The sequence below is a fragment of the Nyctereutes procyonoides genome, unplaced genomic scaffold, assembly GCF_905146905.1.
Source record: "Nyctereutes procyonoides isolate TBG_1078 unplaced genomic scaffold, NYPRO_anot_genome, whole genome shotgun sequence".
Classification (NCBI taxonomy): Eukaryota; Metazoa; Chordata; class Mammalia; order Carnivora; family Canidae; genus Nyctereutes; species Nyctereutes procyonoides.
In genome coordinates this window covers 11,673,147-11,700,472 of record NW_026575025.1, presented here as the reverse complement: position 1 = coordinate 11,700,472, position 27,326 = coordinate 11,673,147, and the positions used below count along the sequence as shown (strand labels likewise).

The following is a 27,326-nucleotide window of genomic DNA, read 5'->3' as shown; positions in this document are numbered from 1 at the left end:
TGCATAGGAATGGAGCTGGCCCCAGGGGAGAGAGGCAGGAGATAGCTGGGCTGTGGTTAAGTCATTTATTGATTTTATTTCTAAAACCCACATAGCGCCACTTTGCCTCTTCCAGAGCTTCAAAGAGCTAATTAACCGCCCAATGAGCCCACCAGGGAAACCAAGCTTGTGGGGGAAGCAATGAGGTGAAGCCAAGGTCAGAGGGTTGCTAGGCCCTGGGCCCTGCTCCCATTCTGTCAGTTAAGGACAAAGAGAAAAAGATCATTCTTTTTAGTCAACTGAAGTTTGGGGCTTGGTTAGGAAAACCCACTGAACTTGCCTTGCTTCTGAGGCTCCATTAACCCACCTGCCTGTAGCAGAAATGTATTGACAACCCGGCAGGGCCCACACAACTGGGGTCTGCTCCAGAGAAAGTGGTGGTCAGACCCAACTTGACGGTGGAAAGCAGCCCAGGCTCGAGTTGTCCCCACTTGCCAGGTGCTCGGGGTGGCAGGCGCTTGCTGTCCCCTTGAACCTCCCCCAAAAAAGCAGAGGCGGTCAGGAAAGAGCAGGCTTGATGCAGCTCCCCCCCAGGGACGGAGCAGGACAGCAACAGCTGGGTAAGGACCTCATACTTTGTGGAGCCCTGACATGGAAATTCCTGGTGCCACAAAAGGCCTCTCCACTGCCCCAGAGGTGATAGAACAAAATGGCCTGAGACCCTTAGCAAAGAAGTGCTTACAAAGCACAAGACAGGGCACTTTTTTGCCCCCCCCCCCCCCCAAGCCTGCGGTGCTGGCAGGCTGCAAGTCACCAACAGAGAAAGAAAAAGCCACTTGGCGGTTTTAATTTTAGCTGCTCTGTGCCTCACAGGCAGGATTAGTTGGCTTGACCTTTAGTGCCGATGCCTCCCTAGGCCCAGAGCCTTAGACAGGTGGCAGTTTCCAGGCAGAGCACAACTGGAGCTCAGCAAATGTGGAGGTCCAAGCCCCAGGGAAAGGCCTTCAAAATAATGGGGACCAAGGATCAAGGGGTGATGGAGGCAGGGGTGAGAGTGGTGAAGAACCTGGTTCTCCACTATAACCAGTAAACAAGGGGGAGACATGGGACCACCCACACACTCAGCTGCCACACACAGGGACGCAGACAGGAGGCTCCTTAACCTGTCCCAGGGGTTCCCCAGAGAGAACAGGATGACTGGGGCCAGGTGCTGAATGCAGGCAAGTGAGGTAACTTTGGAGCTGCTAGGGGTACAGGGGATTTGATGAGAAAAGAAAATGAAGAAACAGACCCAGAAAACCACACTGCTCTTTTATTCAATGGAACATCCCCCTTTAACGCAGTGTTGAATCATACACCGAAAAAAAAAAAAGCCCAGAGAAATTTCTGCAGATAAACCAGTGAAGAGAACGCGCATTATACATTATTGTCAACATAATCACTCCATGAAGAGGAAAGGAGAGAAAAAAAGAAGTAGAATGAAAAACAAGGGGCTCAAACCCCTAGACACTGCAAAACATTGAGATGTTTGGGATTAAAATAAAATTTAAAAAGAAACCTTCCAGGAAGGAGAGGAACAAATGGAATCTGAGGCAGCTCAGGTGCTCAGGGAGCATGGAAAGGACTCACCAGGGTAGCAGACAAGGCCAAGGTGGCTCAGGTGGGCCCACCTACTGCTAGCAGGAGTGTCAGGATGGGTGATGGCCCTGGACCTGGAAATTAACCCACTACTCTACAGGTGGCAAAGACAAAATGTCACACTACCAAAAAAAAAAATAAAATAAAATAAAATAAATCCTCTGGGGTGTTCATGGCAACCTTGAATATCTTAGGAATCCCCCTCCCACATAGCCTGACATTAATGGCCAAAGCTTGCACCTAAAACCATTTGCTCCCTCCTTTCCTTGGGAAAAGAAGAACAAGGAATGGAGAAAAAGGAAAGGAATCTAATTGCAGCAGAAGATCGGGGAAGAGCATCTCCTTGGACGGAGTCTGAAGAAAGGAAGAGATAAGGAAATAACAAAGAAAAAGAAAAAATTAATAAAAATTTCACGATATGGAGCCAGCGTGTTCCGATTCCGTCCACAAAAATAACTCAGGCTGCTTTGCCGAACCATCCTGTCCACCAGGGGCGCTGCTGAGGCTGTCTGCCTGGAAGGGTCACCAATGGGCGCGGAAAGTCCTCACTCTCATGGCTCGGGCCATCGCCGCCGCGGGGAGGGATCCTGGCGGCCCGGTTTGGGGAGAGGCAAAGGGAGTTGGGTGAGGAGAGAAAGAAGACAAAGAAGACACTCGATGCTACGGGGCGCCAGGAGAGCCCAAGCTGGCGCCCCTACTACCACCTGCCCATTCCCAAGCGAGTCCTCAGTCGCTTGGCCCAGCCCGGTGCGTGCACACACACACATGCGTGCACACAAATCACATGCGTGCATCCCAATGTCTGGCTCCATATGGTGAGGTTCGGCGTGTGTTTAAACGAGACCAATGCTCTCTCTATATAATATATATTTTCTTAAAAAAACGAGTCTAGTTCTGTGGTGGAGGCGGTGGGGGAGCTGGAGGCATCCCGAAGGGCGGCATGCCCGCCACCCCCATGCCCATCATGGTGACAAAGTTAGAAGGGTCCATGGGAGGCGGAGGAGGAGGGGGCGGGGCATACATCATGCCGGCGGAACCAGGCGGCGGAGGCGGCGGAGGGGGAGGGGCCCCGGGCGGCAGAGGCGGCTGGACCCCGGGGGGCAGGGGCACCATAGTGGGGTTGCCTTGCATCTGAGGGGCTCCTGGAGAAGCTGCGGCAGCCGCCTGCTGCTGTTGCCATGGCGGGATGGACCCTGTGCCAGCGCTCGTGGTGGTAGTCGTCGTATCTGGGGTGGTAAAGAAGCCCAAGGTCACACGCGCGGGGGCACACCGCGGCTCTCTGCGGCTGCTGCCTTGGGATGGGGGGGCGAGGGGCGCCTGCTCCTTGCTTGGCATGCGGTACGGTGGTGGGGGGCGGGCGGGCGGGGCTGTCCTGGTGATGGGGAGTGGAGGGGTGGGCAGGACTACCCTGGGGTCAGCCTCGAGGTCTCTGGGCTTAACAGAGTAAGCCCTTTGTCACCAATGCCCCTAGAAGGGCTGAGGGGAAGGTACCAGACACAAGAACCGGCTCTGACATCCCTCCGCCCATCCGCCGCCACCACCGAACGGCACATTCAACCTCAAGGCCACAGCTACTCTGCCCGCACCCCGGTCCCATGCCTGCAGTCTCTCAGGCCCCAGTCACATCCCCTCTCCACAGCATGCAAGCACCCTCCCCACCTGGCCTTCCACACAGGCGCGGGGCAGCCGGCAGCTCAAAGTGCCCAGCCTGCGCGAGCCTGGATTTCTGGCACCCTACCCACAATGGCATGTTCCCTCCAGGTCCCCCAAAACCACTCCCCAGACACAACCACGCCAAACATCAGCTCTCTTCCTCAAGACCCCCAGGGGCCATGAGGCCCTTTTTCCACTTACACCCCCAACAGAGAGCAGAGTCTCCTCCCTGGGTGTCTGCCTGCTTCTGTGAGCTGTGAGGTTCTCTTGCTCCTCTCAGCCCCACCTCTTCATCCCACCCACCCCCACAAGCCCAAAATATTCCACTCACTTTGCTGCCATGGCAAGGGGGTACTGGAAGCCATACTGCTGCTGGGCGGAGGGGGTGGCGGAGGCTGCTGCTGCTGCTGCTGCCATGGGGGAAGAGGACCAGAGGGAGGGGGCGGGGGCTGCCCACTGGGAGGCGGCGGCGGCGGCGGCATCATGCCCATAGGCGGCGGTGGCATCATACCTGCAGGTGGGTAGAGGCAAGGGTGAGGTCTCAAAGGAGATGGACCTGGGACAGAGACCCCACTCCCAGACCCAGGGCATACCCGAGAGTGAGCAGATGACAGGCTGCATTACCTTTTCCTTGATGCAGGCGATAGACCCCAGAGCCCACAGGCGTACTTCCCAGGTACTGATCTTGATGGAAGGAAAGAGCAGGGACTTAGCAGGACATTTGAACTGGCAGAGGAAGATGCCCCCACCGATAGTTTATTCGGTCACACAGCTTGTAACCACTACCCTTATTCTGGAACCTTGCCTTTAAGAAGCAAGCCTGTTTCTACCCCACACAGTAGCCACTTCCTGAACCAGGATGAAGTCTTGCTCCTTCTAGAGCCCTAGCCATGGCACGAGACCTGGTGAAATACCCAGCCACTTTGGGAGCTGCCTCTGGTTCGCAGGAACCTGATGTCACCCGTGCTTATCCCAAAGCCCAAAGGTTTCTGGTCTGACACTTACTTACCCATTGGAGGAGGGCCATGATGCCCAGGTGGGTGTGGGCCCTGGTTCATCGGTGGTGGTGGTGGCTGCATCCAAGGGGGTGGGGGTCCGTTAGGGTTGTGCTGCATGGGATGTCCACCATGCCCACCTGTCAGGCTGGGTAATGGGTGTGGGAAGCTGTGGGGGCCACCTCCAGGCCCACCAGGACCACCTCCATGCATGCCATGGTAGGGCCGACTCTCTGAAGGGCCAGAATTCATCCACGGTGGGCGGCTCTGGGTAGTGGACATGAGAGACTATGTGAGAGCATTTCCCGTCAATGTCCCTGCCCACGCCCCCTGGTGGCAACACTGTTCTTTCGGCTATGCCAAGACCAAAACACACATAAGAACAGGATCTTCCCAAAGGGAAAGATCCCCAAACATCCTGGCATCCGGAAGAACAATGTTGCCAGCCATGTCTGTCAATGCGCTCTTCCCAAACCACCTGGCCAGAGCCCCCTATCTCTGAGGAAGAGGATGGGGAGCCAGACCACAAGAATAAGCAACTGAAACTCACCGGTGGAGGTGGGTTGTTGGCAGGAGCAGCAGGCCGAGGTGCACTGGCCAGGGGTGTGGTGGCGGGCCCAGATGTGGAACCCACAGATGCTGGCACCGGCGCTTCGCCCAGTTCAGCCATAAGGGACAGATATTCTTTATCCATCCGTGCTTTATCCTGAGCTGACTGGGGGTCACCAGGCCTGAAGGTGGGATGGGAAGGGGGGGGGGGAGAATGGGAGAGAGGGAGGGGGAGGGAGAAAAAGAGAAGGGAAAAAAAAAAAACCACCTCTCATTAAGAAAAAGTTTTTTTTCTTTTAAAAGATTCTACTTATTTATTCATGAAAGACACACAGAAAAAGAGAGAGGGAGGGACACAGGCAGAGGGAGAAGCACGCTCCATGCAGGGAGCCCAATATGGGACCCGATCCCAGGACTCCAGAATCATGTCCTGGGCCGAAGGCAGGCACTAAACTGCTGAGCCACCCAGGCATCCCAAGAAAAAGTTTTATCCTAAGGAACTGACAGAATTTTGAGGAATTCCATCATCCTTTCTACCCATTCCTCGAAATAGTCTCAAGTCCTCAGTTCTGTGCCCAGCTCTGCATCTGGGATGCCATGTGGATTTCTGCCACAACAGAGAAGACTCTGAGCAACCAGCCAGCCACATGGGCCAGGAAGCACAGGCTCTTCCAAAGAACAAACTTTCATCAAATCCTACATTCCCAGTTTGGGGGAAGGAAAAAAAAGCAGAAAAATGTTGCTATCAAGTGCTGGTTCAAAACTGGTCAAAAATCCAGATGGCTTAGTCTTTTGAAACCAATCCTAAGCAGCAAAAGGCAGTTAATACTAAGCTATAGTAAAAACATTTATACCTAGAATGGAAATTTCTAATTTTTCTGAACTCAAAAGGACTTGCAAAATACAGGTCAGGTGTTCTACATAAGCTGCTTCTCATCATCCTGAGTTTTAACATCACACCATTATAGACCACATTCACAGAAATGAAGGCTCTCTCAGGTCCAAAGCTTAACAGCAACCAACCAGGTGCTCAAGAAATATCTCAAACACTATGAGCTACAAAGAAAACACAACCCCAGCCCCCTCACCTTTGGAATTTGCAATCAGATGCAATGTGGCCAGCCCCTCCACACTTGGTACACACTGTGGTATTGGTAATGCTGCGTGTCTCTGAGCTCTGCCAGGGTCTCAAGATCCTGTGGGGGGCGGAGAGGGAGGAGGCAAGGTCATCTCAAGAGTTATAACCAAATTCCCTACTTCCATAGGTTCTTCAGATTTGTACATACTTTCCCCTCTAAACTGATCACACACCTGTTATCATCTTCCCGAAGGGTCCCATTTAAACGAGCCAACTCCCGAAGCTGCATCTTCCGTAGATCATTTTGGTCCTCAGGGGTCTCAATACCCTGCTTCAGAATGTTTCTTATCTGGTGGAGATGCAATAGGCAATTACAGTTACATAAAGCGCTGGAGCCACCACTAGATTTTCTGGCAAGAGGCTTCCTTTCTGGCTGCCTTACCTGTTCCACAGCTTTCTTCACATTCTCCATGGTGTTAGCAGTAACCAGGGCATGAAGCGGCTCATCTTCTCCAGGCAGCATCTGGCCATCTTTGCGGCCAACTTTCCCTTCTTTGACAGACCCCTTTCCTCGGATCATGATCTTGGCATTACACTCTTTCTCTATGTTCTTCAAGGTGTTCCCTCTGTCAGAGGCAGAAAACAGAGTTGTACTAGACAGGCAAGTTCACAGGCCACAGGGGACAGAGTGGGCTGAGCACGCTGGCTGGAAACCTGAGTGCACAGAGTTGGGATTTTTCCACCAAGAGCTCCATGATCTCTAAGTTAAGGTCAGCCACACCAATCCTCAAGATCTGATTCTCTGCAGTAAAATGTGGTTGAAGAGATTTTCTCACAGAAAGGCATGAACTCCCACCAAAGACCAGGAAGGTAAGCCATCAATGCCACCAGCACCCAACTGGGCCTAAGGCAGATACGTCTCATAGGTTCTTAGAAATTATCCCAAGTGGGGAGCAGTTACTCACCTGGGCCCAATCAGCAGCCCCACAAAGTTGATTTCAGGATACTCATCTTGTGGAATCATGACTTTATCGCTCACCCGTGTTGCTGGAGGTCTAAAAAAGAAAAGACTCCTAGACTCTGCATGTTTCTGAGAGAGGACACAAATAACCCACAGCTCTTCTAGAATGAACCTAGGTACCATGTATTAATTATACATGATCTGAGGATAAGAGGTGTGACATTAGTACCAAGATAGTTCTCCCAAATCACATGTGATCTGCACATGTCCATGCCCTGGACAACCCAGTCCCTCTGCTTACTTGTAATCTGCAGGTGGCTTAAAATCAGGGTTGAGGGCAACCATTTCCGTGATGAGGTTGTGCCGCTCCTCTTCAAGCTTTTTGCGGGTGCGGAACTCGCGGGTGTTAAGCCGCTTCCCCTCGCTATTGTAGATGGGCTCAGGGGAAGGGGACCTGTGGGAAACAGATCACCGTTAATGCTTTGCCTTCACTTTTCTCATCCCACACGGGCTAAAATTAGTCTTCCCAGCCCCTCTGCCTCTCAGACCCTAACACAACACTCTTCGGAGGAACCGACCGTAACGTGTGCTATTCAAGATCGTGTGGAATAGGGAGATGAAAGCTGGCTTAGCATTAGGGGGACTGGGGTGTGTGTGAGAAAGGGAGAAAAAAAAAAGGTTTTGCTTCTAAGTGTCGAGAAGAAAAAAAGTCTGTCCTTCTGGGGAAAATCTTTGGGTTGTAAATGGCAAGGACAGTATCATCCTCTGGAGTCTTCTTGCCAGATACGGATTTTTCATTTTAAAAAACCGTACAGTATTCCAACTTTATAAACCACGGAAACCCCAAGTTTAGGTAAAATGTGAACTCTTGCAGAGCTCGTGCCCTATCAGGAAGAGTGTCTGGACCCCTGCCACATAGTAAGTATAAGCTCTTTTAACCCAATGCAACTGGGACTCAAGGCTGCTGCAGCTACTTGGCCCCACAATGGAGAGAGATGGTTCAAGGCTTCGTCTCTGCTTTTCCTTCAATGGCCTGGCTGGCTGTGTCCAAGGCCCAGGAGTCAACCTGTTTTCTGGCTGTTCGAGGTTGGGGAGTCTGGGTAGAGAAAAACGTTAACGTGCTAAAGCAGCTTCTGCTAGAGGCTGCAAATGCAGATTTGGTCAAGTACTTGTCTAGGGTCTGGACCTGCAAACGGCAAGGGGAAAACCTAGGATTCTCCACCAGAGTTTACAAGTCCAGAAAGCAGATTTTCTCTCTCTCATTTTTTTTAAGGAGTAAAATGCTGTTGCTACAAGTAAAAAAATAGTAATGATAAAATGGTCAGTTTACCACAGCTGGATTTGCGGTAATAAAAAAAAAAAAAAAAAAAAAAAGAGAAGTTACACTCCTAGAATTCTGAGTTGAGATTACAAAAAGGACCATAGCTTGATATTCTGAATGAAAATTTAGTAGCAGCTGCAAGAAGGGAAGAGACCATGTGGATCAGGTTATTAAAAAAACATCCTGAAAGTAGTCAAGACTCCTATACCCTTGGTTTAGTTGAGAGAACCTTGCCTAGTTGGAGAGCAAGGACTGAACTCGGCTGCTCCCACTGTCTTCAGCCTAAAGGGAACCATGTCATACCACGTTACACACACGATGGAATAAAAGGTCAGCTTTGTTCATGGCTAATGACGGCTAAATGACACCTCCGTTTCTAGCATTTATATATAAACTGTTAAAACAATCCAGTAATAGTGAACAAAAGCAACATACCCCAGCTCATTAGACTATCATTTTATACATTTAACTCTACAAAGATTTTAAAAAACATTTTTTACTGTGCAACTTAACATCAAAATAACATAGTGGCTTAATATTAAGAATACACCTTCTTAGGAAATAACCTTAAATAAGGTAAGAAACTCATGCAGTTCCCTCCAACCTGGGCTCAAAAGCAAGACCAATCAGGCATTAGGCCCTCTTTCAAACTGAATACAAGGGAGGAAAAAAAACTGCTCTGGTTTTACTTCTAATGTACTTGACATTTCTAACTCCCACCCATAGCTATCTAGAATTAGCATTTCTGACTGATCAACAAAACAAGGTTTACCAGTACCAAATTGGTCATTTAAAAGCCTCACAACCGTTTAACCTCTTCCCAAATTGTGGATGTGGAAGGCAAAAGCTACTATTCTAGAGGTTAGACTGGCCCAACTTCTTCACTCCGAATAGGCATCATATAAATCAACTAAACTCTAATCCCATTTTTCCAGGATGCAAAGGTTTGTTAAAAATTCAACCTTTTGAGGAATTGCCTGGTAACCTGTTAGACATATTATTAAAGGGAAAAAGGCCAAAAAAGTACTAAACAGTTGTGGTCTACAACCTATAATGCAAATCTTTTAAAAATAAATAAATAAATAAATAAATAAATAAATAAATAAATAAATAAATAAATAAAACACAACACAACCCCTCCAAACAAAAACTACAGGATAAAAAAATGATAAATTCATTAAAATTAAAAAACCCATTTGGAGAAATTTGTTCCCTGGCAAAAGATAGCAGAAAGATGTGAGTGGCTTCTAAAACCATTATATCATCTTCCTGATTTAACGAGCCATTAATTGGGTAATAAAAGCCCAAAACACTACTTTTTAAAGTGAAGTGTTTTCAACAATGCTGCATGCACTACGAGCAATTCTATGCGAGGGAAGCATGTTGCCCTCCTATTAAATGGACTGGATTTTAGCTGTTCAAGTTCAACCAGCCAATAAAATTCCTGATTAAAAAGTTCATTTCTCTCACTTTTTACTTTTCAAAGGTGAGAGAAATTATAAACGGAAAGGACGTGACCACAGCTGTTTGAAGACCACACTCTTTAAAAAATAAAGGTGATTTAGAGTTGGTTACTAGCCTTCCCAAAACAGGTGAGAATATTCTGGCCCCTCCCAATACCCCCAAGGCAATGGCCAAGGTGGAAAATTCACTGGCAGTGAAGGAAGCTGGTTAGAAATCTCATCTATTTTAAAACCATCTCAAAACCATGAGCAGGAAGACTGGAGCAATGAGCTAACCAGATTCAGTTTCTGGTCTGCTCAAATTCAGTGATGCTCAAAAATATTCTGAATCCCTGCACCGTGTACCTGTGAGAAAAGCTCTACACCCTCAGCTTTCAACCAAAGCAGTTACTGAAAAGGGTGGTTAACGGGCCACTTCACTGTCCCTACGGGTGGGTAAATCAGGTTAAAATCTACATGCTTACCAATTGAAAACCAGGTGTCCATTTTCCTGTAACTTTTTATTCTGCTAGTAATTAAGTTCCATTCCAATTTTCTAACTGACGACTGACCATATAGATTGCTAATTAAACCCTATGCCCCAGAATGGTCAGAGTATTTATCAGTCGTCTTACTAGGATTTCATTGAAATGACACAATATGTTGCCACCAGTAAAACGTATTGAGAAAAAGGTAAAAAGCGTTACTGTCAGCTGGTTAAAACTGTTTCCCAACCTGTCCTCAGGGTTAGGGGGGATGCCCAGGTCTCCTGTGCGCAGTTTACGAGTCAGGTCTTCTATCTGCAGTTGCACTGGAAGAAACCAGGTTAGGAAAGAAAAAAAAAGGATGGAAAAAAGACAATGTTACCAAAAAACATCTCAAATCTCAATAACAAGCATGAAGAACTCGGAGACTTTGAAAGGGACGACTGATCAGTGAACACATTGAGGCAAAAACCCCCAACCACCTATCGGCAGGAGTCCATTTACATCTATAGGTATTTTTCACTTCAAAATGGTTATCACTTAAGGAAGCAAACAGTTTGTTGGAAGAGGGGTTAGCGGTATAGACTGTTCACTAAGGCTAACATCAAAGCAATTATTAGGTCTTTCACCTCTCCCTTCCCCTCCAAGGCTTGCTAAACAATTGGCACCCGCACAAACCATATATGTTATCACCAATACCCTGTTCCCAACCAAATTACTTTGAGGGCAAGACTCTTGAGAGTTTATTTTTCTTCATTAAATGTTAAGCATAGCCCAAAATGAAACCCAATTAACATGGGACAAGGAAAAATACCAGTTGAACATAGATCATTTTCACTGATACCAGGTTCAAATTTCTTAAACACATGACATTTAACAACAATTCAACACCTCGTAAAGTTTATTATACATACTTTTTCTGTACAACCAGATCCATACTAAGAAGGACTCCCAATATCTGTTGCTTTTATTCAAATCTTATGTGACAATCCATATACCTTAATAAACCAGTAACCATGAGATGTTAAAGTCTGTGCTCAGACTTGCTCCTCATGAGGGGAGTCAAAGTAGGGGTGTAGAAATAGAAAATGTGGATCAAGGAGATGTGTGTGGCCCTCAGACCAAGCTTGACAAAATGAGGCTGTATGTGAAAAAGAGAGGAGGGTTTCACAAAAGTTCAATGATTTCAGGGAAATGTTACCCGGGTGATTTCTCAAGATAATGGGAACTGTAGAGCCAGATCACGGTCTTCAGCGTGCTGAAGAACCACCTGTTTCTGTTTCTTACCTTTGCAGCATCTGAGAGTTGTGAGCAAGCATCCCTAATAAGGACAAGTCTTATTGGGTTGTGTTGAAGTTGAGTTGGCTCCACAACAGGATTAATGCATGTCTAACCCAAGATATCCTTTTAATTTTAAATACATCCCATAGGCTATACCACATATCCATTCCAACTCCAAAGAACTAAAAATCCACATTCATATCAAGAGAAGATATTGGGGTCATTGTACAAAGCAATGTGTACCATGACAAACAGAAGATGAATTAAGATACGTGGATCCCTAAGCTCTTCTACGCCAGAAAATTTGTGACTCAAGTATTAAGCTAAAGAACTCAAGGTGAAAGTCACCTTCACAGGAGCAGGCAGCCCTCCTAACTATAAGGGTGTGTGGGGTCTGATGTGAGAAACAGCTGAGATCTATACTTGCCTCTGTTTTGGCTCTATCCACTTTTGATTATAGCTCTAAACAGCCTGTAGGGCTCAGTGCATTAACTCCCTGCACAGGAAGATAATTGGAGATGTAGAGAGTAAGTTTGTTTTTCCCATTTTCTAAGCCTGCTTGTGTTCTTAGGATGCCATTCCACTAGGGACATTTCCAAAAGGTTGTAAAGACCCAGGCCAATCTAATGAGACAAGGAGGTGGATAGGAGTAAATTGGAACAGTGGGGAAAGAAGAAATATTAGTATTGTGAAAACCAGATAAACAATTCCAACACCTCAAAACTCTCAGCAGTTAAAAAATGTAAGAGATTATGATCCTCAAGAATAACACATGCCAGCCTTGAAGCTTTTTATCTGTGAAGGCTACAGCCTCCCAGGCCTAGGCGGCCTTTGCCCTAATTTACTCCAAAGAGGATGTTTATTTGGTTAGTAGGAAATGCTTATCAAGTGAACTTTTTGGAGACAGCTGCAGATACATGAATAAAGGTGAAACTCGCATGAAAAACCTTGCATTTAAAAAAAAGGTAATTTTGAGGTTAACTTCATTTACATTGTGGACAATTACTGTAATTATTGTCTTGAAATTTCCCAACAGTTAAGATCTTTTTTACCCTATCACCTCGTGCCATATCCAAGTAGTACCCCTTTCCCAGCAGAATTCTTTGATAATAAATAGTAAAAGAGCCCTCGTTTTAAGGCAGCTCTCCAAAGACCAAACCAGAAAAGATGCTGAAGGAAAGGTTAAATTCAACAAAATCGTAAAAAGGGATGTATACTGCCAACACTTTCAGGACCACTCTTTGATTAAACTGAGTTTTTCAGAAAGTACCTATAAAAAGTAAAAGACCACATTTGAAGGGGAGGGAAGAATATGAAATGGTGAAAGGCCATGCTGTGAAAAAGGTACTTAGTTTATAATACCTGCAGTGTTCTCCACTTGGGGCCGTGTCCAGAGAGGCAGAAGACACTCACCTCACCAACGGGCAATGAACAGCAGCTGAAAAGGGTAGGGTGGGGTACTGGACTGGGGACTACCCTCACTCCTAAATGGGTCCCTCTACCTTCCTGGCACTCATGGAGAACACTGCTATTACAAACAGACCGAAACAAGGAGCTTCAAATGCAGGACTTACAGAGCAAAAACTGATGGATTATGTCAAAGTCATAAAAGTACACCTGACCATACCTCATCTCAAAAGAACAAGACTTTAAGAGGTCTCAAATTTAGGACACATAAAACGCTGCTCAGAATAAGTCATAACAATCTGAAAACATATTTGGGTGCAGAACGTGTATTTACCTATATAAGCTCTTTCTTGTTCCCGAGTAAGTCCAGGGGGGATGACTGTAGGCATTCCTGGAATCACTGTCTTCTGTTCCATTGTATCTTGGTTCCAGCGGCTCCTCTTCCGCTTCTTACTTGGGAAGTCTAAAGGCAGAGAAAACCCATCAAATACAAATATAAACCAACAAACTAACTACCAACAGGCAGTTCACGATACTTATAATACTACATACAACCTTGGCAGACTGGGAAACTGAGAACTTGACCTAAAACGTAAATGGCAAAAAATGGAAGACACACCCAAGAAATCAGATACACACAGCCGCCACAAAGATACCTGGCTCTGGGTCCAAAAACATATTTCATATTTATAACGTGTCAAAAAAACGTTTAGTATGTAAACAAGCTAACAAATCTTAATCCCTACAGTTTTAGATATGCAACATCAACCACAAATGTTTTAAAAACCCCAGGGGAGACAAAATATACTGAATAATCAGATGTGGTAAAGTATGCTGAGAAAACTGTTGGTTCTTCCCACCTCCAAACCCCACCAGCCACCTTTCTAAAGGAACCAGAACACAACCAAACTTACAATTTACTAAGTGAAAAAGCCCAATTCTTCAAAAAGCTCACTTTTTTCTTCAGAAGTTTAGTCAAGATAAGCATTCAGTTTTCCTGGCTAATTTAGACACTTAACATCAGAACTCCTAAGAGGTATCAAAAGTTCAACAAAATACAAGCTATCCAACAGCAGCCAAATACTCCTCCTCCAAAACAGAAGCATAAACTTTCTACACATCTGGTACACACAAGTCAGTTCTACTTCTACTTGGAAAGCCCCAACAACTAAGGGGAGACATATCAGACTTCTCTAAGATAAATGAATGGAGATTAGGAAAATATTCCTTCCTCCAAAAGTGCACCGGGTCAACCACACCACTGAGGATTTTCGAGCTCTTCCTTTCACTGCAGTAAAAACTTTGCACAGAAAGATAAATTACTCTCGCTTTCCTACCTTTTGGACTTCTCTAGAATCAGGAAGGTGCTCCACGTCATCAATTGACCCTTTCACGCCCTCCCGACACGCACATCCCTCAACCCGTCCACCAATTCAACCCACTCTCGACACCCCTCTCCTCTACCAGGGTGTAGAGAGCAACACAGACTCCCCCCCCCCCTTTCCATTTATTATCGGGCCACAAAGCCCGGCAGCCATACTGCGCCTGCGCACAACACCTCCGCGCTCCACCCCCCACCCCTTCCAGTGCGCGTGCGCACTCGGGGCCCGAGAACCGGGCCGCGCGCCCCTTGGCGCCTCCGCCCGGGGCCTCCCCGTGCGCGCGCGCGCCCCTGCCGCGTGCAGCCGCCGTCGCCGCCGCCGCGCGCCCCTCAGGCGGCCGGGCCCGTCCGCGCGACGCCTCTCGCGCTCTCTCGGCCCGACTCACCTCCTCCGCCGCCGGCCGGGCCCGGCTGCTGGTCCTGATGGGGCGGCTGGGGTGGCTGCGGCGGCGACACGCGCTGGTAGAGCGCCGGCGGAGGGGGAGGCTGCGGCGGCGGGTACGAGGAGCCCGGGGAGGGCGGCGGCGGCGGCGGCTGCTGGGGAGGCGGGGGCGGCGGCGGTGGCGGCGGCGGCAGCGCCGCGAAGGGGAAGGCCGCGGTCAGGGCTCCCACCGAGCCCACGGGCGGGGGCGGCGGCTGCCCGGGCACCAGCAGCCCCGCCCCAGGCCCGGGAGCAGGCGGTGGCCCCGGCTCGAAGCCCCCTTTGGGCCCGGAAACGGGGGGGAGGCCGGGGGGGCCCAGCTTACCCAGCGGCGTGGCGTTCGCTCCGGTCGCCATGGCGCCCCCGGGGACCGGCACCGGCGGCTCCTTTTAGGCGGTGGTGGCGGCGGCTTCTTCGCGAACCTTCCGGGGGGAGGGGACCCGACTGCGCTGCCGCGGAGCGCGCGGAGCCCGTCCTCTCACGCGGCGGGCGGCGGCGGCGCGAGACGCACAAAGAGGGAGGAGAGAGGGCGCCGCGGGGGCGGTCCGGGGGCGACGGGTCCGAGTCCTGGATTGGGCCGAGCCCAGGCAAGGGGTCGAATCGGCGGCCTCCGATTGGCGGAGCCTTAGCCCCTCTCGATGCACGCTGGGATTGGCCGGACCGTTAGGCCAGGGGGAAGAAATGGCGGCCGAGTCTGGCGAGCTGGGAGGTGTCGCAGCGCGCACTTCATTTGTTACTGCGCGAACTGAGCTCGGAGTCCAGAAAGGAGGGGAATAGGGTGGGGCAAACTCTGTGACGTAGGGGGCAGGGTCTTCCTCATTGGTTGAAGTTGATTGAGTCAATTCTCGGTTGCGTCGTAGTGTCATGGGATTGGCTGTCGCTTGTCCGGTTCTTTTTCTACTCCTCCCCCGGGGAGCAGTTTCTCTGGGATTAAGCGAGAGGTCGCGGCGGTACCCCGGCAGAACGAGATTTACGGCCGGGGAGGAGTGGAGCAGGAGAGCGCATGCGTAGATGGGGCAAGGCTGCCTCTCCGACCTTCGCTTCATGGTCGACTCCTTGGTCCGGCGCGGAAGCCCTTAGTGACGTTAATTCTCGATTCCCATAGTAACCCGGAACCGAGGGACGGGGGAGGGGCTGGCGCGCGACCGTAAACCGGAACCGTTGACGCGCCGCAGGTAAAAAGGGACTTCCTGTTTTCTTTAAAAAAAAAAAAAAAAACTACTATAAAATAGTCTATTTGAAGGATCAAAGCGATACTGAGCCTATGGAAGAACACATCATCTTAGGCAGAAAACAATAATTCAATTTCAAAATTAATTTGCAAATACATTGTATTTCCATAGAATCAACTAGGTTGGGGGTCGATTACATCATCTTAAAGTCCTATAATTATGAGAATAGTGGGAAAACCTGTAAACGAGGTTGAGGAGGAACTCGCTTTTCGGAATAGTGTGCAAGACACTGTAATGAAACAATGTGATTTGTTGAAGGAAAGACATGAGCGCGACAAAATAGACTAGAAATAGATTCCCCATGTGTAAATAGATTCAGTAAAGATTCAGCTAACAAATGGTACAGGATCTTAAACAATAAAACAGACCTAAAATACAATATAGGAGACCAACAGGGTTATCTAGAGGTGGAGACTTAAGGAAAACAAGAAACTCAGTCTAGTAAATATATACTTGATCACTAAAGAAATTAAAACTGTAGGATAAAAGCCAACAGATAATAAAACATTAGGAAGATATACTTGCCACACATGATAAAGGGCTAATATGCAAAGAAATCTTAAAAAATAATTAGAAAAAAAGACAAAAACAATAGAAAATGAGCAAAGACTGTGAATAGACAAATTTCAGAAGAGCAAATTCAAACCGCAAAAAAAACATGAAAAGGCACCACTGCCCCCCTGCAGGAAAATGCAAATTAAGGTGATGAGGAATCTAACCATCAAAATAGCAAACAACAAATGTGCTAACATTACTCAATTTCTTTTTTTTTTTTTTTTTTTTGGAAACCGTTCTGTTGTCTATTAAAATTGTACCCCTTTCAAGAAAAATTAAAAATAAGCACTTTCAAAGTATCAGTCCCACATCTGGGAATCTGCCCCACAGCACAGCATGTGATTATATAATGTAATGTGTTCATAGTCTTCTACTTCATTTACCACAGTACTGTAAGAGTGAAGAGTCTGGAAACAGTGAGTTTCCATTAATAAGCAAAGGGTTCAACAAACTGGAATCCCTAACCTAGATTATTAGGCAGCTTTTTTTTTTTTTTTTTTTTTTTTTAGGCAGACCTGAAAGTCAGTTAATCCATACCAGGGCAGGGCAGCCCGGGTGGCTCAGCGGTGTAGCACTGCTTTCAGCCTAGGGTGTGATCCTGGAGACCCAGGATCGAGTCCCACGTCGGGCTCTCTGGCACCTGTTTATCCCTGTGTCTGTGCCTCTCTCTGTCTCTCATGAGTAAATAAATAAGATCTTTTTTAAAAAAATCCATATCGGGATCCCCGGGTGGCTCAGCAGTTTAGCACCTGCCTTTGGCCCAGGGCACAATCCTGGAGTCCTGGGATGGAGTCCCATCTCAGGCTCCCGGCATGGAGCCTGCTTCTCCCTCTGCCTGTGTCTATGTCTATCATGAATAAATAAATAAATATTAAAAAAATAATAAAAATTTAAAAATCCATACCAAATGATTTAGAGGGGCTTCTGTGCTGTTATTTAATACGAAAAGCCTAGAAATACATATTATGTGATAATTGTTTTTGTAAAACTCTCTATATATCTGTGCATGTTCATGCCTGCATTTGAAGGATAGAGAAAGCTACTGAAGGGTATTCACTACATGTTTTTAGTGAAGACATTGGAAAGGGAAACAGGTTACCTGGAAATTGTTCCATACATTTTAAGAACTCAACATATTTTTAAAATGTGCTTTGGGGCACCTGGGTGCTGAGTCAGTTAAGCATCTGCCTTCAGCTCAGGTCATGATCCCAGGATCCTGAGATTGGATCCCCTTGTCAGGCTCCCTTCTCAGCCGGGGCATCCCTCTCCCTCTGCCCCTCCCTCCACTCCTGCACACATGCTCCCTCTCCCTCTCCCACCAATAAATAAAATCTTTAAAATTTGTATTTTATTTTAAAAGACTTCATTTATTTATACATGAGAGACACAGAGAGAGGCAGAGACATAGGCAGAGGGAGAAGCAGGCTACCCGCAGGGAATCCCAACACAGGACTCAATCCCAGGATCATGACCTGAGCCAAAGTTAGATGCTCAACCACTGAGCCACCCAGGCGTCCCATTATGTATTATATTTTAAAAGATTGTATTTTTTTAATTTTTATTTTTATTTATGATAGTCACACACAGAGAGAGAGGCAGAGACATAGGCAGAGGGAGAAGCAGGCTCCATGCACCGGGAGCCCGACATGGGATTTGATCTCAGGTCTCCAGGATCGTGCCCTGGGCCAAAGGCAGGCACTAAACCGCTGCGCCACCCAGGGATCCCAAGATTGTATTTTTTAAAGCAATCTCCATGCCCATCTTGAGGCTTGAAACTACAACTAACATGCTGTACTGGCTCAGCTAGCTGGATACTTAGGGATGTACTATTAACATAATAATGGTACTACTGTACTGACCCCAGTCAAGTCTACAGCTCTGTCTGCCCTCTGATGGAACAGTCCTTCTCACCACTTTCTAGTCATTTCAGATGCATTTCTTCTTTTATCCGGGATTTTTAGGAGAGTATTTTTTAATTGCAAGTTAAAATATTTTGGTTGTCTTTATTAATTTCTATTTTTGCAGAATATGGCCTTTTAGGGATGCCTGAGTGGTCAGTGGTTGAGCATCTGCCTTTGGCTCAGAGCGTGGTCCCCAGGTCCTGGGATTGAGTCCGGCTTTGGGCTCCCCACAGGAAACCTTCTTCTCCCTCTGCCTATGTCTTTGCCTCTCTGTGTCTTTCATGAATAAATAAATTTTAAAATCCTTTAAAAAAAAAAGAATAGAATAATGGCCTTTAACATCTCTACTCTTCAAAAAAGTATAATTTGGGAGGTGCCTGGGTGGCCCAGTCAGTTAAGTGGCCAACTATGGATTTTGGCTCAAGTGGTGGGATTGAGCCCCACATTAGGCTCTGCATTCAGCAGGGAGTCTGCTGGAGATTTTCCCTCTCCTTTTGCCCCTGCTCCCCTCAAATAAAGAAAATCCCCTTTTTTAAAAGTATAATTTTATTTATGGTCAAGTATGTGATCAACTTATTTTTAAGATTTTATTCATTTGAGGGTGGCTCAGCAGTTGGGTGCCTGCCTTCAGCCCAGGCTTGATCCTGGAGACCCGGGATCGAGTCCCACATCGGGCTCCCCACATGAAGCCTGCTTCTCCCTCTGCCTGTGTCTCTGCCTCTCTATCAGTGTCTCTCACGAATAAATAAAATCTTTAAAAAATATATTTTATTCATTTGAGAGAGAGAGAGAGAGAGATCATGAGCAGGGGTGAGAAGGGCAGAGGGTGAGGAAGAAGCAGACTCCCTGCTGAGCAGGGAGCCCAATGTGGGGGCTCTGTCCCAGGACCCTGGGATCATGACCTGAGCCAAAGGCAGACACTTAACTGACTGAGCCACCCAGGCACCCCTGTAATCAATATTTAAAAGTGTTTCAAGGACAAACTTAAGAGCTAGGAGTTTGGGTATTTGCCACTCCAGGCTCTGTTCTGGGCTTTTTACATAGAGTAGTTCATTTCACCTTCACAACCACCTTCAGAGATGGTTACTATCTTGAATTTATGGATGAGAATACAGAGGCACAGAGAAGTTAAATCAACTACCCCAAGGTCACACAGTCTACCACTATAGTCTACTGGTCTAAGACTCCTGGCATGGGTTGGAATGCAGTTCATGCCACTTTCTGGTTGAGGACCATCAGGCTAATTCTTACAAGTTTTGAGGCAAGTTAGAGCCTTACAGACCCAGGCCAGCCATCCACCAGTTGGCAACTAGGGAAGTAATTTAATTTCTCCATGCCTCAGTTTGTCTGCAGAGTACAGACATTGATGCTACTCCTACAGGGTACTGTGCTGATTGAATGAGATCAGAGAGCACTTCTGATTTGAATAGGATACCTCTTGAGCTGCAGTGGCAAGAACTACACAGATTTCAGACACAGATGCCTCTTCACTTTCTATAAGGTTGCAGCACAATAAAAAATCACGTATCTTGTCTTTGTCCCAAGATCCTGGCACAGAGCTTCAAAACCCCTTGGGCTTTCCTGAGTGATAAAGAGTGTCCTTCCTTATTCATAACAAGCCCCTTTGGACCATACCTGAGTTTAAACTACCAGGTGACTTATTTCCAGCTGTGAGAGCCCTGGGATCACTTCAGGATGCTCACTGATCAGAAAAACCATCCAACTTTCATCCTCACCTCTGAGAAGGGGGAAAGGTGCTGGAGATTGCATTCAATCACGTGGTCAATGATTTAATCAATCATACTATTAATAAAACCTCAATTTAAAACTCTAAACGGGGGGATCCCTGGGTAGCTCAGTGGTTGAGTGCCTGCCTTCGGCCCAGGGTGTGATCCTGGAGTCCCAGGATCGAGTCCTGCATCGGGCTCCCCGCATGGAGCCTGCTTCTCCCTCTGCCTGTGTCTCTGCCTCTCTCTCTCTGTGTCTCTCATGAATAAATAAATCTTTTTTTAAATTTTTATTTATTTTATGATAGTCACACACACACACAGAGAGAGAGAGAGAGGCAGAGACACAGGCAGAGAGAGAAGCAGACTCCATGCACCAGGAGCCCGACATGGCATTCGATCCGGGGTCTCCAGGATCGTGCCCTGGGCCAAAGGCAGGCGCTAAACCGCTGCACCATCCAGGGATCCCGAATAAATAAGATCTTTAAAAAAAAAAAAGAAACTCTAAACGGGGGCAGCCCGGGTGGCTCAGCAGTTTAGCGCTGCCTTCGGCCCTGGGTGTGGTCCTGGAGACCCAGGATCGAGTCCCACATCAGGCTCCCTGCATGGAGCCTGCTTCTGTCTCTGCCTCTCTCTCTCTGTGTCTCTCATGAATAAATAAATAATCTTTTGAAAAAAAAATAAATCTCTAAATGGGATGTTTGGGTGGCTCAGTGGTTGAGCATCTGCCTTGATCCCAGATCATCTGGCGTGATCCCAGAGTCCCAGGATCGAGTCCTGCATCGGGCTCCTTGCATGGAGCCTGCTTCTCCTCCCACTGCCTATGTCTCTTCCTCTCTTTCTGTGTGTCTCTCATGAATAAATAAAATGTAGTTTTTTAAAAAGATTTTATTTATTTATTCATGACAGACTCACAGAGAGAGGCAGAGACACAGGCAGAAGGAGAAGCAGGCTTCATGCAGGGAGCCTGACGTGGGACTCGATCCTGGGTCTCCAGGATCACACCCGGGGCTGAAGGTGATGCTAAATCGCTGGGCCACCGGGGCTGTCCCCTGTAGTTCTTTATTAAGAAAAGAAGGAAAAACTCTAAACAGGGACGCCTGGGTGGCTTAGTGGTTGAGCATTTGCCTTTGGCTCAGGATGTTATCCTGAGGTCCTGGGATCAAGTCCCATGTCAGATTTTCCGCAGGGAGCCTGCTTCTCCCTCTAAGTCTCTTGTCTGTCTGTCTGTCTCTCTCTCTCTCTGTGCCTCCCATAACTAAATAAAGTCTTTAAAAACCTATAATAAAACTATGAACAATGAAGTTTGGAGAGGTGCTGGGTTGGTGAGCATATTGATGTGACAGGAGGGTGGTACACACCCGGACTCCACAGGGACATAAGCTCCTGGGCTCAGGACCCTTCCAGACCTTCCTGCATTTCATCATCTAGTGATTCATTTGAATTCTCTATAAGAAAACAGTAATCATTAATTTAGTGCTTTCCTGAGTTCTGTGTGTCATTCTGGCAAATTAATGAACTTGAAGGGAGTTGTGGAAATCCTGAATTTGCAGCTGGGTTTGACAGAGGTGTGGGTTACCTGGAGACCCAGGACTTCTGGCTGAATTCCTTAACCTGCAAGGTCTTCACCAACTCAGGGTAGTTCATGTCAGAATTGAATCAGATTGTAGGACACCCAGTTGGTGTCAGAGAATTGGTGTTGGAATGTAAACAGTAGGAAGTTCCAGCCCTTCTTACTAATCTTTGGCATTTTCCGTGTTTTAACTCTATATCTGGGGATGCCTGGGTGGCTCAGTGGTTGAGCATCTCATGATCCCAGGGTCCTGGGATTGAGTCCCACATCGGGCTCCCCACAGGGAGCCTGCTTTTCCCTCTGCCTGTGTCTCTGCCTCTCTCTGTGTGTCTCTCATGAACAAATAAGATCTTTAAAACAACAACAACAACAACAACAAAACCCTCTACATCTGGTGGTTCAGAAACCCCAACCCCTGGCAAGATTGATCGGTAGTATGTCACTAGCTGACACTGTAGAAGGGCTAGTCCATGGCTGTTTACCTGTGTCTGCCCTTTGGAGAGCTCCCCCTGTGATTCCATTACTTGAATTAGGAATAGTATCTACCATGGAATGAGGCATCTGTTGTGCATCAAGAACTTTTCATAATTTTGTTTTTCCTGAAAAATTGCTTATTTACCACCTCCCGTTATCTTTTTAAAAATATATTATTTATTTATTCATGAAAGACACAGTGAGAGGCAGAGACATAGGCAGAGACGTAGGCAGAGGGAGAAGCAGACTCCATGCAGGAAGCCCAATGCAGAACTCAATCCTGGGACCTTGGGATCATGCCCTTGAGCCAAAGGCAGATGTTCAACTTCTGAGCCACCCAGGCATCCCTACCACCTCCCATTATTTTAAGTAATTTGTTTTTTGTTTTTAAGATTTTATTTATTTATCCATGAGAGACACATCTGTGAGTGTCACAGTGAGAGGCAGAGACAGGCAGAGGGAGAAGCAGGCTCCATGCGGGGAGCCCAACATGGGACTCGATCCCGGGACTCCAGGATCACACCCCAGGCCAAAGGCAGGCACTAAACTGCTGAGCCACCCAGGAGTCCCAAAGGTAATTTGAACTAGCAGGGAAATAGTGGAATTTGTAACTTAGGGACAGATTAGAAATCATAGTATAAAGAGTTATGTGCAAATCATATATCTAATAAAAGACTTGTATCCAAACTCTCAAAACTCAACAAGAAGGCCATCTTATTTTTTAAAAAGGAGCCAAAGATTTGAACAGAGTATTTATTTTCTTTTTTTAAAAAGATTTTAACCTCTACACCCAACGTGGGGCTCAAACTCAAACTGAAACCTAAGATCAAGAGTCACATGCTCCACTGACGGAGCTAGCCAGATGCCCCTGAACAGACTCTCTTCCAAAGAAGTTGTGTAGATGGTAAATAAGCACAGGAACTTAACATCAGTCATGAATGAAATGCAGATTAAAACCACCATGAGATTATACATCTGAGTGGCTAAAATTATTTTTTTAAGAATTTATTTATTCATTAGAGAGAGAGGCAGAGACATAGGCAGAGGAAGAAGCAGACTCCCTGTGGGGAGCCTGATACATGGCTCAATCCTAGGACCCCAGGATCACAACCTGAGTCGAAGGCAGACGCTTAACCACTGAGCCACCCAGGTGTCCCTGAGTGGCTAAAATTAACCAAGACTGACCATACCTGGTGTTGCTGAGGAAGTGGAGTTAGAACTCTCCTACCTGGATGGTGGGTATGTCAAATGGTACAACCACTTTGGAAAACAATTTGGCAGTTTCTTAAAAAGTTCAATACTCACCACATGATCCAGCCCTTGTACTCCAAAATATTTATCCAAGAAAAATGAAAGCTATATGTACACAGACATAAACATGAATGTTTATAGCAGTTTTATTTGTAATAGTCCAAAACTGGAAATAGCCCAATGTCCAACAGGTGACTAGCCAAACTGCCTATGTCTCTCCCTCTGTATCTCATGAATAAATAAAATGTTTAAAAAAATAATTTTAGCCACTCAAATAACTATGGTACATCTATAAAATCCAGTAGTACTTGGCAATGAAAAAGAATAGCTATGAACACATGTAACAACAGGTGAATCTCATCATCTGCTTAGTGAAAGAGGCAGAGAAAAAAGGAGTGCGTACTATACGATTCTATTCATATAAATTCTGAAAAATGCAAATTCATCTGTAGTGATGGAAAGCAACTCAGTGGGGATCCCTGGGTGGTTCAGCAGTTTGGCGCCTGCCTTTGGCCCAGGGCGTGATCCTGGAGACCAGGGGTCGAGTCCCACGTCGGGTTCCCTGCATGGAGCCTGCTTCTCCCTCTGCCTGTGTCCCTCCCTCTCTCTTTCTCTGTGTGTCTTTCATGAATAAATAAAAAAAATCTTAAAAAAAAAAAAAGCAGCTCAGTGGTTACTACGAGGAGGAGGGTATGATTACAAAGGGGAAAGGGAAACAGGGGTGGTGGTGGTTTCCCAGGTGCATACATCTGTCATCACCAGATAGTACATTTTCAATATATGTGGTATATTGGATGCCAGTTTCCCTTGTTTTTTTTTTTTTCCCTCTGTTTTTTTCAGATTTTATTTTTTTAAAGATTTATTTCAATGAGAGAGAGAGAGAGCACAGTGGGGAGGGGCAGAAGGAGAGAGAGAATCTCAAGGTGACTCTCTGCTGTTTGCAGAGCTTGATGTCACAACTTGGAGATCACAACCTGAGCCAAAACCAAGGGTCAGATGCTTAACTGACTGTGCCACCCAGGTGCCCCTTTAAGATTTTAAGTAGTCTCTACACCCAAACTCACAACCCTGAAATCAAGAGTTGCATATCCTTCTGACTGAGCCAGCCAGGTGCCCCAGGCTGTTATTTTTTTTTTGAAGTTTAAGTAAGCTTTATACCCAATATGAAGCTTGAACTCATGACCCCAAGATCAAGAGTTGTGTGCTTTTCAGACTGAGCCAGGCAGATGCCCCTCAACAGAACTGTTTTAAGAAACAATAGAGATGGGCAGCCCCGGTGGCTGAGCGATTTAGCGCCGCCTTAGGCCAGGGGCATGATCCTGGAAACTCCGGATCATCCCACATCAGGCTCCCTGCATGGGGCCTGCTTCTCCCTCGGCCTGTATTTCTGCCTCTCTCTCTGTGTGTCTCTCATGAATAAATAAATCTTAAAAAAAAAAAACACAATAGAGAGGGATTCACCCATTGTCCTACTCACAACACTGATTTCATAATCTAGGAAAAATTACCTTGGCCTTTTGTTTTCTAAGTCATTATAGGGTTTTATTTTTTGAGAGATTATTTTTAGATTTTGCTCGTTTCTGAGGTTTTGACATCTGTGTAGTTTCATGTGATTTGCTGTTTTAGTTTAGTGCTCTATCTCGGAGGTTCATCTCTGTTGTTGCATTTTGTGTATTATGGTATTTTCAATTCTCCCAAAGGCCCTGCTGGCCAATTTAGGATTTGCTCTATCGGGAAAACACAAATGAGCAAGCTGGCCCACCCCAGAACCACCTTGTGCCCATTCCTTCATTCTGAAAGCATGACTGAGGGCCTGTTGTGCACCAGGCAGTGACCAGGCACTGGCCCTGCCACAGATGGCCAGGCCCTCGCCATGCTGAAGTCCACACTTTGGTTGTCATCTTGGCCCATGACTCTCTCTTGGGCTACAAGCCAGTTACCCAAACGTCCTGAGGCACCCATGCCTCTTCCACTTACCCACAGAATGGCTTAAAGAGGCTGAGCTGCCCTCAGAGGTTACACACAGGGAGGGCCATTTGACAGCAGCTATTGCAAGAACAAACACAGGCCACTCTGACCCAGCAATGCCACTACCAGGAGTTCATCCTGCAGGACACTAGAATGTGTATAGTGCCATTGGTATAATTATTGCACAAGGATATTTATTGCAGTGTCGCTCTTAGTATTAAAGCAATAGAAACTAATTTACATCAGTAGGGAACTAATTACTGTGAATGGACAGGAGTTGTGGGAAAGCCATACAACAGAACACCACTAGCTCTGAAAGATGCAAAGAGGAGAACAGTGTATGGAATATGTTACTATTCATATAAAAAGAAGAATAAATCATATGGAACTGCTTAGATACTTTCAGAAGGGTTCAGTAACTGAGAACTAGGTAGGAGACTTTTCATTGTATCTATTTTTTTTTTTTTAATGGCATGCCAGGGACACTGAACACGTATTTAAAAGTACATAAATAAAGTAACACTTTGTCTTTTCAGCACAAACTGCCAGCAGCCTGGCCTTTCTTTGGCTTATGGCCAGCCTGCGATGCCAGTGAATATTTTATCAGAAGCCCTTGCTTTGGGCAGCCCAGGTGGCACAGCGGTTTAGCACCGCCTGCAGCCGGGGGTGTGATCCTGGAGACCTGGGATTGAGTCCCACGTCAGGCTCCCTGCATGGAACCTGCTTCTCCCTCTACCTGTGTCTCTGCCTCTCTCTCTCTCTCTCTGTGTCTCTCATGCATAAATAAATAAAATCTTTTAAAAAAAAGAAGCCCTTGCTTTGCCCTGACCCCCGACTTTATTAGCTTGTTACCCTCTTCACTCCCCAAAGCCTCCTTGTGGCAAATAGGCCACAAGGTGGCGCTCTTTGCCACCGGCTGCTCTCTCGCTGCTCTGAGAGTGGAAGGGCCACTCTCCCCAGGCACCTAGGGCCAGTGTCAGGGGCCTCTGTAGAGTGGGAGCTTACCTCCCCAGCTCCAGCACTCTTCAACTTAGTCCTCCATCTCCACCAGAAATCTGGAAAACGGGAAGTTAGGGAACAAACATCCCCATCATGCCACCATTTGGTCCATCACCTGTTCTCTGGGCACATGCAGACTTTCAGATCTTGGGAGGTGCAGGTCACCCTCCTTCAGGTCTCAAAGAGAACTCAAGCATGAGTGCTGATGCACAGAAGCTCTGTCTCCTTCCCTGTCTGGCAATCTATTTCAGCCAAAAAACCCTAGAAGTCAGAGCAGTCAGGGTTCTGTGGGAGGGCAGAGGACAATATAACAACCTGCGGAGGCCTGGGGCCCCTGGCAGGTGCTAGGGACTGGGCTGCTGCAGGCTTTTAACATAGGCTTCCATTACCCACCACCCACCCACCCATTTGCATCCATTTATCAAATACCAGCTCCCCATCTGGTGGAAAGAAATTCTTAATTCAAACACTTGCCTTGAAGATCAGAAGAAAGATAATTAGGCTGCATTAGAGAACTGACCAGTGGGCCTTTGCTTAATTAAGCTCTTCCCCCAGACCCAGGCAGGGCCTTCCCACCCTATGCAGTCGTGGTCCTGTGTGTGCACCTGACCTCTCATTTAAGGCCATCCTGCCTCTTTGGCCTCACCTGCCCAAAGACTCTGGTCAAGAGCAGGCTGGTCAGTGCCTGGAGCCATGCAGGGGATGGAAGGGGGCACCCTGGCCTGAGGATACGGAGACCACCAAGGGAAAAGTGCAAGAATGACCATGCAAAGCACAAGGTCAGCCATGGGCAGACAGGCAGCCCCTTTGAGATGCAGGCTCTAGCAAAGATGCTCCCTTCACTGAGGGCTGGTCCACATCTGGTACTGACCCCTTTGTGAGCCCAGGGTCTGGCACTGAGGAGCCTATCTGGAATACCTGCTAAATGGACACAGACTAATCTTCCCAGACTCTAGCCTGATGATGGGGCCCATAATCTGTGGTCTTGGCCTGATGGAGCACATGGATACCTAGACAGCAGCTGGGAGGCAGGGAGGCAGCCCCAGGCTTGGGCA

General features: G+C 47.1%; 1 protein-coding gene across 12 annotated transcripts; it reads right to left on the bottom strand.

The window, feature by feature from the left end:
* Positions 1 to 1,269: 1,269 nt before the first annotated feature.
* On the bottom strand, positions 1,270 to 15,282 carry SF1 (splicing factor 1). Of its 12 annotated transcripts, none has more exons than XM_055310234.1 (14): positions 14,557 to 15,282; positions 13,124 to 13,252; positions 10,352 to 10,427; positions 7,155 to 7,307; positions 6,858 to 6,947; positions 6,335 to 6,518; positions 6,126 to 6,241; positions 5,903 to 6,010; positions 4,816 to 4,996; positions 4,280 to 4,553; positions 3,895 to 3,954; positions 3,602 to 3,781; positions 2,639 to 2,843; positions 1,270 to 2,204 (listed from the first exon to the last, which is right to left on the bottom strand). In XM_055310234.1, exons 1-14 carry the CDS (start codon positions 14,945 to 14,947, stop codon positions 2,075 to 2,077), a joined length of 2,277 nt encoding a protein of 758 aa, XP_055166209.1. In that variant the 5' UTR covers positions 14,948 to 15,282; the 3' UTR covers positions 1,270 to 2,074. The 12 variants fall into 12 exon arrangements, with proteins under 12 accessions (XP_055166209.1, XP_055166251.1, XP_055166226.1 ...); XM_055310276.1 differs by having other exon boundaries at positions 4,276 to 4,553; positions 14,917 to 15,282; XM_055310251.1 differs by having other exon boundaries at positions 14,917 to 15,282.
* Positions 15,283 to 27,326: the final 12,044 nt, after the last annotated feature.